Source organism: Nannobrachium achirus (assembly GCF_963921795.1).
Source record: "Nannobrachium achirus genome assembly, chromosome: 5".
NCBI classification, from domain to species: Eukaryota; Metazoa; Chordata; class Actinopteri; order Myctophiformes; family Myctophidae; genus Nannobrachium; species Nannobrachium achirus.
The window spans coordinates 56,256,048-56,273,817 of NC_137814.1; the positions used below are offsets into that span (position 1 = coordinate 56,256,048).

Genomic DNA, 17,770 nt, shown 5'->3' on the forward strand with positions numbered 1-17,770 from the left:
CCCCCCTTCAACATTTTGTAAATTGTTTTGTATTGTTTGTTCAAATAAAGAAATGGAACACAATTTGCTTTTAGTTTTTTAGTTTTTATTTTTTTTTACGTCTACATCAGCCCTGGAATTTCGCCATTTTAGGGGCAAGGCCACTTGGCCTTTGTTGTTGTCCATTGTTTGAGGGAACAAATGCCAGGGCAGGAAGGCCATCAAATAGAACAAGATTTTAGTCCATTGAGAGAATTTGTTGAACATAAGGTTAGGGATGATAACCTAATCTGCGGTGAAATAGATAAATGATGGTATTTACAATCTGATCCATGCTCAGCCCTGCACCATTCAAAGTCACTGGATTGGTTTAAAGATGGGGACTCTGGGGAGTTAAGATTTCAGAATCCTGTTGACGCTGGTGTCTACATGACAAGAAAGAGACATCGGTGTCTGCTGTCTATATATTGACCAGAAAGTGACACAGGAGAAAGTGGTACAGTCAGCTGGGGCATTAAGGCCACTGTGGCCTCAAGTCATGCCATTGGTTTGAGGGGCACAAGGCCTAACTAAGGGGCAACGACGGCTATGGCCTTCATGGCCTCCATGAAATTCATACCTTGGTCTACATTAAAAAGTTTGCATTGCAGGATGTGCATCCTTGGTCTGGGTGACTCAAAAGGTTTACATTTGTCAACAAATTGCACCATCTAGTGGTGAGATGTCAAGTAAAATTGTCACATTTCAGTAGGGCTGGGCAATACTTGAAGTGAATCTAGATAAATGTCTGAGATTTGGAATATTGACATGGAGAAAGTGTTTTATTTTTCTGGTTTAAATCACTTTACAAGACCTATTTTATACTTTTTAAAATCTTCACATTTAAATGGCCACTGACAAAAAAAAATGCTATTTTATTTGCTAATATTTTGATGTCATTGTGGGAATGCGCAATAAGCCAATCAAATGAATTTACTGTACTTTCTGTACATATTCTCTCCCCTTGCCCACACCAACGTTCTCGCACTGAACTAGGAAGTGACTAAACAAAAATGTCCTTTATATATAAATCTGTATACAATCTTTGTTACATCAACATTGTTCATGTGAATGTTTGTTTATGCTTAGCTATTGAAATGGTGAAAAAGCGCGGCGTTTCAAACTGTTTTCAGAGAGACCACATGACTTACTGTATCATACATGATAATTTCGGGCAGTGTCAGAGGCTCTTTAAAAAAGTGAAAACAAATGATCTCCCGTCTCTCGCCACATAACTTGCGAGCTTGCAGATCTGCTCAGTTTTCATGTTTTACTCTAATAGTCGGGGGATATCTTAAAAAGTCCTGGAATAAATTCCTTCCCAAAAAATGTCTTCACCAATGTGTTAGTTAAGGTCTCTGGTAACACATCTCACAAAGACTGAAATTCAGTTTCCCTATAGGAGAATCCGTGACAAGCTGCTGAAAGTTGGGGTCCCATTAACTATACAGAAAAAAAAATGCTTTAAGTAGCATGTGAGGGGTCAAACTAGGAGTTTTTCATGATTCTGAATCCATTACAAGCATTTATTTTGCAAGAAAAACATTCCTTGGGGTAAAGGCTGCTCCCACAAAACCGTGAAAAGTGATGACTGACTCATCAGTAAACCATAGTTTTGTGGGGCCATCTTTTGCCCAAGGAATGTTTTTTGTGCAAAACAAATGCTTGCAATGGATTCAGAATCATGAAAAAACCCTAGTTTGACCCCTCACATACAACTTAAAGAATATTTATTTTGGTGTGTTTTATTCTGTATAGTTAAGTTAATGGGAACCCAACTTTCAGCAGCGGTCAAGGATTCTCCTAGGGAAACTGAATTTCAGTCTTTGTGAGATGTGTTACTAGACACCTTTACAAACACATTGGTGAAGACATTTTTTGGTATGGAATTTATTCCAGGATATGAAACTATTTCTGAAGATATCCCCCGACTATAAAGCAGGGGTCTTCAACGTTTTCAGGCCAAGGACCCCTAAGCTCTGAGAGATGAAGCTGGGACCCCCACTACATATCCTATAAAATTGTGTTGCAGATGTCCATGGATTATTTCTTATACAGTTTAGACTTGACAGCACTATCATCCGTGCAGGCTGGATTAATGTGTATTTTCATATATTTAACCTCTTGAACTGTGAATACCTACTAGTCTGCTCTTCTTTTCTCTCTACACCAAACCTCTTTGCCAAAAAATTGCTGATCTGCAATTTTTTTTGGCTAATGTTGCACTGAGTATAGGGATCAAGTGATCAAACATGGTCACACAAAGATTTGGATGACCCCCTGTAGTAACTCGGGAGGACCCCCTAGGGGTCCCGGACCCCCTGTTGAAGACATTGGCTCTAAAGATTAAGAGAGAAAGATATCACAATACAGTATTAATGTCACAGTATTGATAGGTAAAGTGATATTTGATTTTGTCCCATCCCATTTTTCGCCCATCCCTATAAGGGCCAAGAGCAATATTGGGTATTAGAGCAATTATTACGCATTATTACTTTAATTATTATTTTATGCTTTAGCTATAAAAAAATTGCAGATCTACAAGCTCACAGCGCGGCACCGAGTGCTGTGCTGCGAGCTTGTAGATCTGCTATTTTTGAAAAATCCTGAAAATGAGTCTTTGAATATGATTTTTCTATGAATGTCTTCTAAAGTTTCTTTTTTGAAAAACACGTTTCTATCAGTGGTCTTCAAACCTTTTCATGTCAAGGACCCCCAAAATGATATGTATTTGTCCACGGACCCCCCCATCTCAAAATAGGTTGATCCAGGGACCACCAGTAGCAAAGATTTCAGTAACAAAGGTTTGCTTTGAAAATGATCTATTCAAAGATTTACACACATTTTCATGATTTAAAAGAAATAGCAGATCTACAAGCTCGAGCTCGTATATCTGCCATTTTTCAATAGCTGAAGTATAAAATAATTCCAGGTCTTGCAGTGTTTCTCAGGGTTTCAGATTTGTGCGAAAACAATCGACAAAAAAAACTGGTTGGAATCTGAATATTGCGTTTATTTAAATACATTAAAATTTTGCAATGTAACAAAACTATTGGCATATGAAATTCAAACACCATTTGAATGAACAAGAAAAAAAAAAGAAAAGGAAAAAAAAAACATGGCTCACTTCATTTTTCTGAAGCTAGTGTCTGGGTAAACACTAGGTTTAATAGTTTTACTCTCTCTCTCTTTCACTGCCACCTCCTGCTCTTTGCTCAGTCAACCCCCCCCTCCCCGCCCTCCCATTTACATTGTTCACAGACTACTATGTTACAACAAGAGTGCTGAATAAAAATGAGGTAAGAAAGTGGTTTTGAAGGATTACAGAACATGCAGAGACATGCTGAAAAAAGTAAAAAAAAAAAAAAAAAGTGAAGGAGGAAGAAAAAAAAGAAACCACAAAATAATAAACAAGAGGTGTGCATTTAAAAATAATTTACACAGCTTTGCATCTTTGGTTAAAGGTTGAATGATTCTTTTTCACAGCTTTCTTTTCCCCCTCCGGCCAACCCAACCCGAACACATTGAAACCAAGAATAGGGGGAGGTGGGGTATATGGCAATATTCATTCATTTATTCATTCTTTTTAACTAGTGGTTCTCAAACCTTTTCAAATTTCAAGGACCCCCCCATAACCCCGAGAGCGAACACGTGGAAAATTAATGGATCCATATACGGGGTCCATTTGGTTGCCCGTTTGAGCACTCCGGAGTTACAAACCATGTCGGGGGGGGCCCATTTGGGGGTCCCCTGGACCGCACTTTTGAGAACCACCGAAGATCAACCTATCGGAACAGACGTTTCCGTTTTAAGCCAATTCGTGCAGCGGCGTGCCGCGGAAATAGCCGACATACAAGCTCACGGCGCGGTGTGAGCTTGTAGATCACATTCAAAAAAGGCTCTATATGCACCGCAGCCATATTGGGGGGGGGGGGGGGGGGGGGAAACAATGGGTCTCTATCTTACTTCCTTCACAGGTGTTACCAATGATACTAATGAAGGCTCTGTTCTATTTAAGTGTAGGCCAGTGGTTCTCAAACGTTTTACACTCTCAACAACTCTTGAGTGTGCGCAATTTGTACACTCAAGAGTTACACACCCGTAAGGGGTCATTTGGGACCCGCTCGAGGAACCATGAGGGTCCCTGGACCGAACTTTGGGCTCTTTTCCACCAAAAGAACCTTGGTTCAAGAACCAGTGCTGTTCAACTTTCTTGGAACATTCATTCGTTCTTGCAAACCGTCCACAAACCGGCTTGCGTTTCCACCAGATATAACCAGAGGAACCAAGGATTTTGTGGTTCCCGTTCCGAACCAACTTTCACGGTTCGGAAACCAACTCGGTTCTCGGTGGAAAAGCTCACCTCTGGTTCATCACATAGACGGGAGAAAGAACCAGAACCGGTTCTTTGCCTGCCGAAAAGCGCACTTTCAGACCCACAGGTGTAGCAGAGTGTGTTTCCAGTGAGCCAACATGCAACAATATCAGCACCCTCCCTGACCAACTCCGTTTGACCAGAATGGAACAGAGCCTTCATCAGCATCCATTGCTAACACCTGTGAGGGAAGTAAGGAAGCGGCCCCCAATTTCTTTCCCCTAATTTTGACCGCCGGTTGGAAGTGGTGAAGGAACCCCCGCTTGCCAAGGCAGGCAGGCTGACATTTCCATTCTGTCACAAGGTGGCGCTCAACCCATACATTTGTATTCATGATTCATATGGGGCAACCCCCACAAACAAAACAAAACAAAAAAACTGTACATTCATAATTCGATCTTTTTGACTGTGAATGAGCAATTCCAGTGAGTTTAGAATTTCACTTAGTGTTGAACATTTGTTTTGTCAGAATTCCTTTATTATTATTATTGCCTACATTTCATTTTTGTACAATTGATGTAATTCATTATCCCTTGCAAGGGGAGCGAACAATCATCTGCAACGCTGTAAAAAGAAAGAAAAGCAAAACGGAGGGAGGCAGGGGGGGGGGGGGGGGGGGGAGGCTTTCGTAGATTTCATTTTTAAAAACGGGTTTCCGTGACATTGTTCTTTTTCTTTTTAATATGAAAATAGCAGCCCTGTAATAAATAAACATCGACAGTAGAACTCCAGAATGAACGCATGGTGGTGGGGGGTGAAATGGGGGGGGGAAAGGGGTGGGGGTGGACACGATGTCAAAGTAACGATCGGCGGCGCTTTTTTTTTGAAAATAGACTCTCTCTCGTTCTCTCCCAAAACGTCTGAACCACCTCTTCATGTTGAAACATCATCAAGGCTTTTTAAAAAATACACTCCCCCTCTTCTTCAACCCGCTGAAGTTTGTTTCTCTTTAAAAAAATATTCTGCTCTCTTATTTGACACACATTCTCACTCGTTTTCATTCCCCACCACCACCATCTCCCCCCCTGTTCCGTGCACCGTGGAGGGAGGGGTTGGGAGCACGGGAGGGCGGGCGGGCGGGCGGTGGGTTTCTTGAAGCTCAGTTCGGGTTGCAAGGCCCTCCTTTCCCCCCAGGGTCCCATGGTGGTACCATGTCCGGTACCACCGGGGCCTATGGTCTTTTTAAGTGGGAGAAGAGACTGTCTTTGTGTCCACAGGCTCGGACCCCAGCCAACACCAACCAGTCCACAGCTCCAGCTCAGTGACCGGTGGGTGAAGACCACCCCCTCTGCCTTCTCGTGATGACCACCACCAACACCGTTATCACCCCCAAGAAGTCTGACCCCCCCCCTCCTCTTCTGAACACCCCTTGACTCAACGCTTTCGTCTGTTCCTCTCTCGGGATGATGATTGTGTTAACACTGGAAAAGAAAAAGGCTCACAGCAAACACGCACACATACGTACAGCACACACGTACACAAACACTGGTCGACACACTCCTCACACACACACACACTCTCACTCACTCGTGCTTGCGCACCTCTTCACATTCGCACACACACACACACACAGAAGCACTGCACTTTGTATGGTCAAGCTGGTGGCTAAGAAGACAGAAGTTTGTTTCTCTTGTGTTTTTTTTTTTATTCATTCACATATACTAACTGTATTAAGTTGAAGAGCGGGTGCCCTTCCTCCATTTTTTGTTTTGTGTGTGTGTGTTTTTTTATTGTCCTTCTAAAGACAGCGGTTCTCAAACTCTTTGATTTCAAGGACCCCCGCCCCCCCCCCCTGAAACCCCACCAGTTTTGTTATACATTAGGCCAGTGTGTCTCAACCACTGTGCCTGGGGACCTTTGGTGTGCCCCTGAGAAGGGTCAAGTGTGCCCCTTGAAACTGCTTGAAAGCCAGTATTGTATTTATCATTTTAAAAATGATTTAAACTAGTAGTGAAAACAGCCGATCTACAAGCACACAACGCCTCGCGGTGCGAGGCGTTGTGTGCTTGTAGATCTGCTGTTTTCACTACTGTTGTGCGACAGCCTAGTATGATGAAGCAGGGCTTTACTTTGCGAAGAAACGTACAAATTTGAAACTTGGAGATACAAGGTTTCTTCCCGACAGTGACGATATTTACACCCCCGTATTATGTGGATTCTTGGGACATGAAAAGTGTGCCCATGCAGAAAAAAGGTTGAGAACGACTGCATTAGGCCACCCTTCCCCCATAACTCTGTGTGCCCCTCTTCCACCCAAAGAACTTTGGTTCTAGATCTGGTTGCGTTCTAGATTCTTAGAACCTTGTGTGCTTTCACGGAACCTGCGACCCACTTCTTTTGGTTGCAGTTCCCGAACCAAACTTTCAGAGGTTCTGAACCCAATTCATTTCCAGTGGAAACACTCTGAACTGGTTCAATATTCTAGGTGGGAAAGAAAAGTGATACTGAACCGGTTCAAACTCCGGTTGGGAAAAGAGACCTGGGGATTACTATAATGGAACCGAATGGAAACGCTGTACATTCTCTTGAGTCACGGACCCCGTAAAGGGTCCATATTTTGGTTTCCTAACTATCAATCAATCATTTAACTGGAAACAACCACCGCCCCCGAACCCCGTCAAGGACCCCATGGTGGGTGGGTGTGAGGGGGTCCCCCGGAACCGCAACTTTGAGAACCACTGCTCTAAGAAAGCGTGAGTGAGGAGAAGAGGAGATGATGGAGCCGTTTTTTTTTTTTTCTTGTTTGTTTTTCAAGCGGAAGTGACGCTGGGTTGCGGTAGCGGTGGTTGTTGTTGTTGTTGGCCGTTGCTGGGGTCGTTGCTGTGAGGCTGCGGTTGAACTTGAACTTGAGGTGGTGGTGGTGTGGGCTGCTGCTGCTGCTGCTGTTGTTGTAGTTGCTGCTGTTGCAGTTGCTGCTGCTGCTGCGTCGTGTTCGCCTGCGCCTGCAGGATCAGTCCTTGCTGCTGCTGGGGAGGAGTTACGGCCGAGGCGGAGGGTGGCGGGGCGGCCGCAGCCGCGGCCACGGCCACAGCGCCCCCGGTGGCGGTGGACTGCACCGACTGCACCTGGGAGAGCTGCTCGCTGTTGGCCAGCGACTTGAGCACGGCGTTCTCGCGCTCCAGCAGGGAGTTGCGCTCGAACAGCTCCTTGATCTGCTCCTTGAGCACCTCCACCTCCTCGCGCACCGCGTACATCAGATGGCTTTTCACCAGGTCCTGAGAGGAGGGGGAGAGAGAGAGAGAGAGAGAGAGAGAGAGAGAGGGTCAGTCTTTAACCCAGGGGTCTTCAACGTTTTCAGGCCAAGGACCCCTTAGTTAAGAGAGAGATGAAGCAGGGACCTTTTCATAGATTCCATATGGTTTCATTGTTTGACAGCGCAATCATCAGTGTATTTTGGATTCATGTCAATTTGTGTTTTCAGATATTTAACCACTTGAACCGTCAATACTTACTACTACATATCATTTTGGGGGTCCTTCACATGAAAAGGTTTGAGAACCACTGACATAGTAGTCTCTCAAGAACAGACTAACTGAGCTCCAGTTAAGTGAAAAGGACCTTTTCTTTGACGACGGCTAAAGCCAGATTGCTGACATAGAAAAATCTTAGAAGGATTCAAAAGACACTTATAGAATCATGTCAAAATTCAAATTAGATATACAAGCTCGCAGCGCGGCACTCGGTGCCGCGCTGTGAGCTTGTATATCTGCTATTTTTCAATAGTTAAAGCATAAAATAATGATACACAATAATGTGTACCTGTTCTAAAAAGGGTTAAAATGCACCGTAAAATGACACGGATGCTTTCCCGGTTTTGATGGTTTGAGGTCAGTGGTGAGATAGCGGCTGAGAAGGAGGCGCTTGGATCATGTGCACTTCATATGGCCTGTTGGTGTTTACCAGGCCTTTCCACATGCAACCCACTTTGACACAACCAGAGTAGCACAACACAGAGGGACTCGAGGCTTTCATAAACCACATGGACCCAGGAGTCCCTTGTGTCATGACGGCCCGGGGGGCCATTTGGAGAAAATAAAAAAATAGCTTATCTACAAGCCTGTAACCTGGTGGATAGGCTTTTTTGTTCCTCCTGTTAAGAGATTTGGATGTGGAGGGGGAAAAAAAGAAGAGAGACCATAGACCAATACAGACCCCTACATAAAATATAATAAAAAAAAAACTTCCAAGACTTTCGCCTATAAATGACCAAAATTGGGATGCAGTGTTGAAAACATTTCTTTTTTTTTTTTACATTTTCAAATGATGACCCAAGACAAAGCATCAATCACAAGAACAATGTGCAGGGGTCTTCAATATGTCTGTACACACCACGGACAAAATGTGTCCGTGGCAGGGACTTCTTCAGATTTCTTCAGAATACGGCAAAAAGTAAGTAAGCTTTACCGAGCCTTGAGGGCCATCTCCTGATTCTGTAGCGTATGGCAGATTGATGTACTGTACAAGTAAACCCCCTGGACATGACGCTAGTATGTCACAAGCCAACCCTTGATGCTGAGTGCCAAGCAGCGAGTGCACTGGGTCTTTGGTATGACCCGATCGGAATCGAACCCGGACTAGGGCTGTCACAATTATTACATAATCGTCTAAGCGCGACTATTTGACATAATCGCGATTATTTTTCATAATCGTCATAATCGTTTCCATGTTGAAAATGTTTTATATATTGGGTGCCCGCTGGCCTAGTGGTCCAGGCGCATACCACATACTAGACTATGATGCCTGCTGGCGTCGCTGGTTCGATTCCCGATCCAGACAACCTTTGCCACATGTCATTCCCCGTCTCTTTCCCCATTTCCTGTCAGTCTACTAGGCCTATCCTACTCTCAAAAAATATAAGAAAAATGTTCATATATATTTTTTAAAGTAAAAAAATAGTGGAAATAGCAGATCTGATGCGACGCGTTGTGAGCTTGTAGATCGGCTATTTCCACTATCAATGTTCTTTTTTAAGTATCAAGTTGTCAAATATGCCAGTAGTTTTTTGTATATTTAGGTTATGTGTCATATCCGCCATGTGCAACTTCAAAGCCTACAAGCCAAACAGAAATGTAATTGTCAACGACAAATACACAATTAAATCGTTAATCGCAATTATTTGAGTGACAATTAATCGTCATGTTAAAATGTCATATCGTGACGGCCCTAACCCTGACCTCCCAGTCTCAGGGCGGACACTCTAACCATAAGACCACTGAGCAGGTAATATGGCAAAAAAGTCTGGGGCTAAAATGTTTATTTTGACAAAAATGTCCACCATAAGCCAACATGCTGATGACCCCTGACAATACGAAATCTAGCATGCAAAGGTTGCAAGTAGCATATCGTCGTTGTTGGGTGGAAACCTTGTATCTCCAAGTTTCGAATCTGTATGTTCTTTCGCAAAGTAAAGCCCTGCTTCATCGTACAAGGCCGTCGCACAAAAGTAGTGAAAACAGCAGATCTACAAGCACACAACGCCTCGCGCCGCGAGGCGTTGTGTGCTTGTAGATCTGCTCTTTTCACTAGTTTAAATCATTTTTAAAATGATAAATGCAAAAACGAACCGTTTTGGACATACAAGGTTTCCACCCGACGACGACGATATAATGATGCAATGAGAATACTCTTTAAAAAACCCAGAGGGGGCAGTGCTAGTCTGATGTTTGTCACTGCTGGAGTGAGGACTTTTAAAGCACTTTTTAAGACATTTAATGTACAAGTTCATGCAACGGCTGGATGCATCTGCTAACAGCATCAGTGTGGCGCTCTCCAGCCCCATAATGAGCAGTTCAAGATATGCATCCAGACTAAGGGTGCGCTGGCTAAAGTGCCTGTGTGTGTTGCCTGTGGGTTCATTTATGTCAGGGGTCTTCAACGTTTTCAGGCCAAGGACCCCTTAGTTGAGAGAGAGATGAAGCAGGGACCCCCCACAACCTTTTCATAGATTCCATATACAGTAGTTTCATTGTTTGACAGCACGATCGATCATCAGTGTATTTTGAATTCATGTCAATTTGTGTTTTCAGATATTTAACCACTTGAACCGTCAATACTTAGTAAACTTGATCTTTCACTATGTACTTAGTCTGCTCTTTTTCCCCTCTACACCAAACCTCTTTGCCAAAAATAGCCGATCTCTGCGAGGCGTTGTGAGCTATTTTTGACATTTTTTTTTTGGACTATTTTTGGCTAAAGGACACTAGGGTTCAAGTGGTTAATATAAAAAAAAGAAGGAAAAGGTTTCTATCACACAAAGATTTGGAGGACCCCCTGTAGTAACTCTGAGGACCCCCTAGGGGTCCCGGACCCCCTGTTGAAGACCCCTGATTTATGTACTATTTATTTTAAAAATGTTATATTGATTTTTAATGCCTGTCGTGTTTCTTTCTTGCGTCTTGTTTCTTGTATTTTGGACCCGAGTCTGCTAATAAAGACTGAATTGAACGTGATAACAAAAAAAAAAAAAAGGGTTTACTCACCATCGCCTGTTCAATTTTATTATCGATGGCAACAACACTGGTTCCAGAGGCACTGCAAGACACACAGAAGATCACGTTACAATGAATCCAGTTGCAGAGTCAGAGAACATTTGATTCAGAAAATAAGACTAGTAAATGCTTGATAGAAAACGGTGTTCCGCATTAGGGACACGATCCTTAATCACATCCCCATGGCGTGATTTCTAGGCTAACAGGACACGTCATCCAGCCATTCAACACCTTTCAGCACAACCGGGTTGCACCCCCAAAAAAAAGGAAAACAAGGCAAGAAAATCAAGGGCGACATCCAGGGTTCCCACACATCTTTATCAATGCATTTCCAAAACTTTTCCAGAATATTTAACCCAATTTCCAGGACTATATAACAATAATTCAGCTCAATAACGAGTCGCTTACTCCTATGTGCAATATGCCTAAAGACAGGTAGTGTATGCCAGTGGTTCTCAACCTTTTCAGGCTGTGACCCCCGAAATAATCATGTTTTAACTGGGGACCCCCCCACCCTGACGAGCACTAAGAGTTGAGGAATTTTGTATAACACGGTTCTATTGTGAAAATAGCAGATCTACATGCACACATACCATGTAGATCTGCTATTTTCACAATTTCTGCCTCTAATATTTGACAATTTGGCCCATGTTTAATTTGTCATTTCAGAGGTATTAACAAAATCAATAACCAAAGACAATGCATAGCTTTGTTTTCCGGGACCTTCCAGGACCCTTGATCAATTCCAAAACTTTTCCAGTACTGGAAAAAATATTTGTCTAATTTCAAAATATTTCCAGAAATTTCATGACCGTGGGAACCCCGTTTGATTCAGAAAATAAGACCAGTTGATAGGAAGCGGTGTTCTGCATTAGGGACACGATCCTTAATCACATCCCTGTGGCGTGATTTCTAGGCTAACAGGACACGTCATCCAGCCATTCAACACCTTTCAGCACAACCGGTTTGCGCCCCAAAAAAACAGGAAAACAAGACAAGAAAATCAAGGGCAACATCGCTTTTTGTTTGATTGTTGTTGTTGTGGTTAGAATGAAGGTGAGTGCTCGAGTCTGAACCAGTTATTCACAAGCAGTTGGATGCAAGACAGGGCATATAGGATCAACCCCCATACCAGGGACGTGCTGGCCATTGGGAAAAGCGGGCCAACTCCCGAACGGCCGGGTTCATTCCCGGCCGGTCCAGGCCGGCCGTTTAGGAAAAAATAAATAAATAAAATGTCGGCCTTTATTCCATTTTGGGGGCTGGGCGGCCAACAAAGTAAATCGTCACTGTCGGGCAGAAACCTTGTATCTCCAAGTTTCAAATGTGTAATATTTTTTGCAAAGCAAAGCCCTGCTTCATCATACAAGGCCGTCGCACAAAAGTAGTGAAAACAGCAGATCTACAAGCACACAACGCCTCACGGTGCGAGGCGTTGTGTGCTTGTTTTCACTAGTTTAATACATTTTTTAAATGATAAATACAAAACAAACGGTTTTGGACATACAAGGTTTCCACCCGACAACGACGAAATATAACCTATGTAATTGGCCCACTGGCTTGTCACTTGTCATGATCTGAAATTGCAAATCTTTGAGTAGCAGCAGCGCTATAGAGAGAGATCTCTCTCTGTAGCGCGCAATGAGGGCCTCTCCAACTTTTTTTCCCGGGCTGAATCAGGGGCCCAGCACGTCCCTGCACATACATACACACACGTCCCCAGCAGCAGCCAAAGTAATGCCATCTCCTGTGCATTAAGAATAGGCCTGTTCTTCTAGGTCAGGTCACGGGGTTGACACATGAAAGGAGAGAAGCTAACTGTAACTAGCACAGTTACCACGTTGGCACCTCCACTAGTTAGAGGTTTAAGGGGCGATGTCATACTACTACACAGTGTTTTATTGGTCCATAGTCCATACACGGACACGTGACAAGCAGTTTATTTCTGTTTTACACACAATTATAATGTTCTTATTTTTTTATCGTAATACCCAATTACTGAATGTCAAGTCATGTATGCAAAAAAATAATAATGATAAAGCAGTTTCAGGCCAAGGACCCCTTAGCTGAGAGGGAGATGAAGCAGGGACCCACTCAACCTTTTCATAGATTCCATATAGTTTCATCGTTTGACAGCAAAATCATCAGTGTATTTTGGATTCGTGTCAATGTTTTCAGATATTTAACCACTTGAACCGTCAATACTTATAATACTTATAAAACTTGATCTTTCTTACTTAGTCTGCTCTTTTTCCCCTCTACAGCAAAGCTCTTTGCCAAAAATAGCTGATCTACAAGCTCACAACGCCTCACGCTTGTAGATCTGCTATTTTTGGCTAAAGTTCTCTGAATTATGGATGCTAGTGTTCAAGTGGTTGATATGAAAAAGGAGAAAAAAAAGTTTCTATCACACAAAGATTTGGAGGACCCCCTGTAGTAACTCTGAGGACCCCCCTAGGGGTCCCGGACCCCCTGTTGAAGACCCCTGGTATGAAGTACAGGGGAAAATCTACCACTACATTTCAACATACAAATGATGGAAAGGCCACTTGACAAAACCGAGTAATAACATGAGACTTACATTAGAACCCTAAGGACACCCACTGTACTCAATGGGCAAGATAAACCAACACCACCTCCCCCAAAAACAAGAGTTGCCACATACCATTTTATACCCGTCTTGGCGTCTTCTAGAATCTAGAGATTACAAAATGATAAAACTGACAAAAACATGGTTCACACTAAGAGATGCATGCATGCAACAAGTACTATAGTGTAACTGTAGTAGTAGTAGGCTACAACACTACTTGGCACAGAGGAGCACAGCTCAGTCAAACTCCAATTCAAATTCCATCCGAGTCAGATCTACAAGGCACGTTCACATGATCGTCACAACTGTCGGTTGTGTAGACCTGTCTCGCGCCGACAAGCGACTCCGCGGCGAAACCCGGCGGCGGCGCGATCGATGGTTACCTGCGGCGTCCCCTGTAGTAGTGCGCCACTATGATGGCCTCCTCCGCGCCGGGATAGCTGTGCGGGTACCCGGGGTAGCACGGTAGCTGGTAGGAGTACGAGCACCGCATGGTGTGGGTGTGTGTGTGTGTGCTGGTGGGTGACAGGCAGGCAGGCAGCGGGGCGGACGGACGGACGGACGGCGCGTTCTGAGGCTCCCAGAAGAAGTGAGAAGGCCGGCGGGGCTCTGAGCGCACCGGAGGGGAGGGAGGAGGAGAGGGGAGGAGGAGCGGAGCGGCGACGGAACTGAAGTGAAGTGTGAAGTGAAGTAGGTCAAAGCCCCGGACTACATTTATAGAAAACGTGAAATGTGACCCGGCCTTCACGCTTGTAGACGAAGTCATATACTGCTCCTCTCTCTCTCTCTCTCCCCGCCCTCTTTGTAAATAGCGCTTTGAGCCCAGATTCATGCTTCCACGCAGGGGTGTCGCACCAAACTTCTGGGCCCTGGGTGATTTAGCTATTGAAAAATAGCAGATCTACAAGCTCACAGCGCGGCACCGAGTGCCGCGCTGCGAGCTTGTAGATCTGCTATTTTTTTTTAAATTGTGAAAGTTTGTCTTTGAATATTTCAAATCCTTCAAAGGTTTTTTGAAAAACCCATGTTTCTATGTCAGTGGTGCTCAAACCTTTTTATGTGAAGGACCCCCGAAATGATATATATTCGGCCACGGACCCCCATCTCAAAATATTTAGTTCCAGGGACCCCCACAGAAGCAAAACCTGAGTTACAAACGTTCGCTTAAAAAAATACATATATTCAAAGATTTGCACACATTTTCACGACTTTTCAAAAATAGCAGATCTACAAGCTCGCAGCGTGGCACTCGGTGCCGCGCTGCGAGCTTGTATATCTGCTATTTTTCAATAGCTAATGTATAAAATAATTCCAGGCCCCTCCACCTTGGGCCCTAGTAACTCAGTCCCACTCCCCCCCCTCTCCTTGTGACGCCTATGCTTCGTGGTGGTGTCGGAAATACCAGAGCTACAAGCCCACATGTATGTGTGTCTTGTACGCCTGGTATGGCTTGTATGTCTGGTATTTCCTTTTGACAGCGCATGACCTAAGGAGGGAATAGTGTCGCATTCAACTACTAAACTAGGCCATACATCCACGTCATGTGCAATTGCTAATGAAACAGATTTTAATTGGAATTTGCACGTGCGCCTCTTATGCGCGAAACGTGTGGTTGCTTATCATAAACAACTATTTACACAGCCCGGTCAACGGCATAAATCAATGGTGACCGTGTCACCGAGACAGAAAACACACGCATGTCCCCGTCGCCTGCTTGTCATTTGACTGACTGTTGTTTGGGAAAAGCTGTTTGGTAGCCTGTGATATGGGTCTGACTCTGAGCAGCGATGGAAAAACTACTCAAATGTTTTAACTTACCGTAAGTAACAGTATCAATACTGCAATATAGAAATACTCTGTTGCAAGTAAAAGTCTGGAATTCAAAATGTACTTGAGTAAAAGTACAAAAGTATTGGCATCAAAATGTACTTAAAGTACCAAAAGTGGAAAGTACTCATTATGCAGAATGTCCCATTTCAAGTTTTCAAATGTGTAAAAACCTATTGAAAATAGCAGATCTACAAGCTCACAATGCGTCACATTGTGAGCTTGTATATCTGCTATTTTCAAATGGCCGGAATGTATATAGGGATGAAGTGTTTAATGTATGTTTCGTAACGATAATTGATCTACAAAGTAACGAGTAACTAATGTTTTCAAATAAATGTAGTGGAGTAAAAGTACAATATTAAGTACGGTACTTAAAGGAGTAGTTCACCCCCAAAACAACTTTTTTTTTCTATTGTCTTAGGAATGTCACAAAAACCAACAAATATTATCGAACGCATGTCTCCATGGTGTGAGTAATCAATAGAAAAAAAGTCGTTTTGGGGGTGAACTACTCCTTTAAGTAAATGTACTTATAGTCCTGACAACAGGCCTTTTTTCAGAATCATTAAAAACCCCTAGTTTGACCCCTCACATGCAACTTAAAGCAGATCTTTTGGGGGGTATTTTTTCCCCTTTATAGTATAGTGTATAGTAAGTGAAGGGGCCTTAAACTTTTACCCCCTATAGAAGAAATTGCTCAATGCTTGCTGACAGGCGGTCAGCAGGTGGATTCATGATGTATGTATATAGACCAGGGGTTTTCAAAGTGGGTGACGGGGCACCCTGGGGTGCCGTGACGGCAGTCCAAGGGTATTTAGAATCATTTTAAACTTTAAGTACAAAGTTATTTTCAGTCAGTTCTAACCAAAATGGCTATTATCTCAACGTTTTCCTCGCAACATAATCACTAAAATATCGTCACAGGCAGAAACCTTGTATCTCCAAGTTTCAAATGTGTACGTCTTTTGGTAAAGACTGTCGCACAAAACTAGTGACAACAGCCGATCTACAAGCACAGTGTGCTTGTAGATCTGCTGTTTTCACTGGTTTAGTACATTTTATAGATGATAAATACAAAATGAACGGTTTTGGACGTACAAGGTTTCCATCCGACAACGACGATATGCTATAAATATAAGGTGCTGGGAGTGACTTGTGAGAATTATGATGTAGGGGTGCCTCAGATTTAAAAAAATATCTATGCGGTGCCCTGAGACAAAAAAAGTTTGGGAACCCCTGACATAGACAATACTTTAGGCCAATAAAAAATACCAAATCTCATACCCCACCTCAGGGGCAGCCGGACTACAACGTTACTTTACACCACTGACTCTGAGTCCCTAAGGTTTCCTGTTTAACATTGCACTATAGCATGAATTCAGATGTCACTGCTGTACAATTCACATTCACATTTTCATCTTAGAAGGATTCAAAAGACACTTATAGAATCGGGTCAAAATTCAAATTTTCAAGCTTTTTCAAAAATAGCAGATCTACAAGCTCGCAGCACGGCACTCGGTGCCGCGCTGTGAGCTTGTATATCTGCTATTTTTCAATAGTATGCATTATGCACAATTACAATTCACATTCACATTTTCATCTTAGAAGGATTCAAAAGACACTTATAGAATCGGGTCAAAATTCAAATTTTCAAGCTTTTTCAAAAATAGCAGATCTACAAGCTCGCAGCACGGCACTCGGTGCCGCGCTGTGAGCTTGTATATCTGCTATTTTTCAATAGTATGCATTATGCACAATTACAATTCACATTCACATTTTCATCTTAGAAGGATTCAAAAGACACTTATAGAATCGGGTCAAAATTCAAAATTTCAAGATTTTTCAAAAATAGCAGATCTACAAGCTCGCAGCGCGGCACTCGGTGCCGCGCTGTGAGCTTGTATATCTGCTATTTTTCAATAGTATGCATTATGCACAATTACAATTCACATTTTGTCATCCGCAATCTTACACCGATTGAAAGCAAGACATTTTGGTTTTGTGCTTACACTATAACGATAACTAGGGCTATACAAATCCTGTAGCCTGATTATTTCCAAAAGCTCTCTCAATTACCGTATATGTATAGCTCCAGGAAAGGCGGAAAAGCATTCTATTAATACTATGAAGAAGAAAAAAAAATGTGTTTGCAGTAAAGCCGCTTGCCAACGATCTAGGGGGAATTTTTAGACCTGGGTTCTCATGAGGTCGTCATTGTAATAAGATGAATATGCGATGCAAAAAGTGGAATTAGAACATGTAATAAAGTCAGCAGAGAATAATAAGTAGGAGAATGTTTTGCCTCCCCCCTGCTGCTTTTCAGGGCCATTTTTCTCCCATGCATATCTCTCTGAACCAAGGCTCAGTGGGTGATAGGTCGCTAGGCCACATGTGCATGTGTCCTAAGAACCACCACCGCCCCCATGTGGCAGGCAGTGGTACTGTACGCCAAAGGTCTCTCTCCTGACA

The 17,770-nt window shown here is 43.2% G+C and overlaps 1 protein-coding gene across 1 annotated transcript in view; it reads right to left on the reverse strand.

The window, feature by feature from the left end:
- Nucleotides 1-6,435: 6,435 nt before the first annotated feature.
- Nucleotides 6,436-17,770, reverse strand: part of LOC308285458 (TSC22 domain family protein 2-like) — a 56,629-nt gene continuing 45,294 nt past the window's right edge. The window contains exons 2-3 of the mRNA XM_080726227.1: nt 10,873-10,924; nt 6,436-7,608 (exon numbers count right to left, since the gene is read on the reverse strand). Coding sequence (XP_080582353.1) covers nt 7,144-7,608; nt 10,873-10,924 — 517 coding nt within the window. The 3' untranslated portion in view covers nt 6,436-7,143. The remainder of the gene's footprint in view (nt 7,609-10,872; nt 10,925-17,770) is intronic.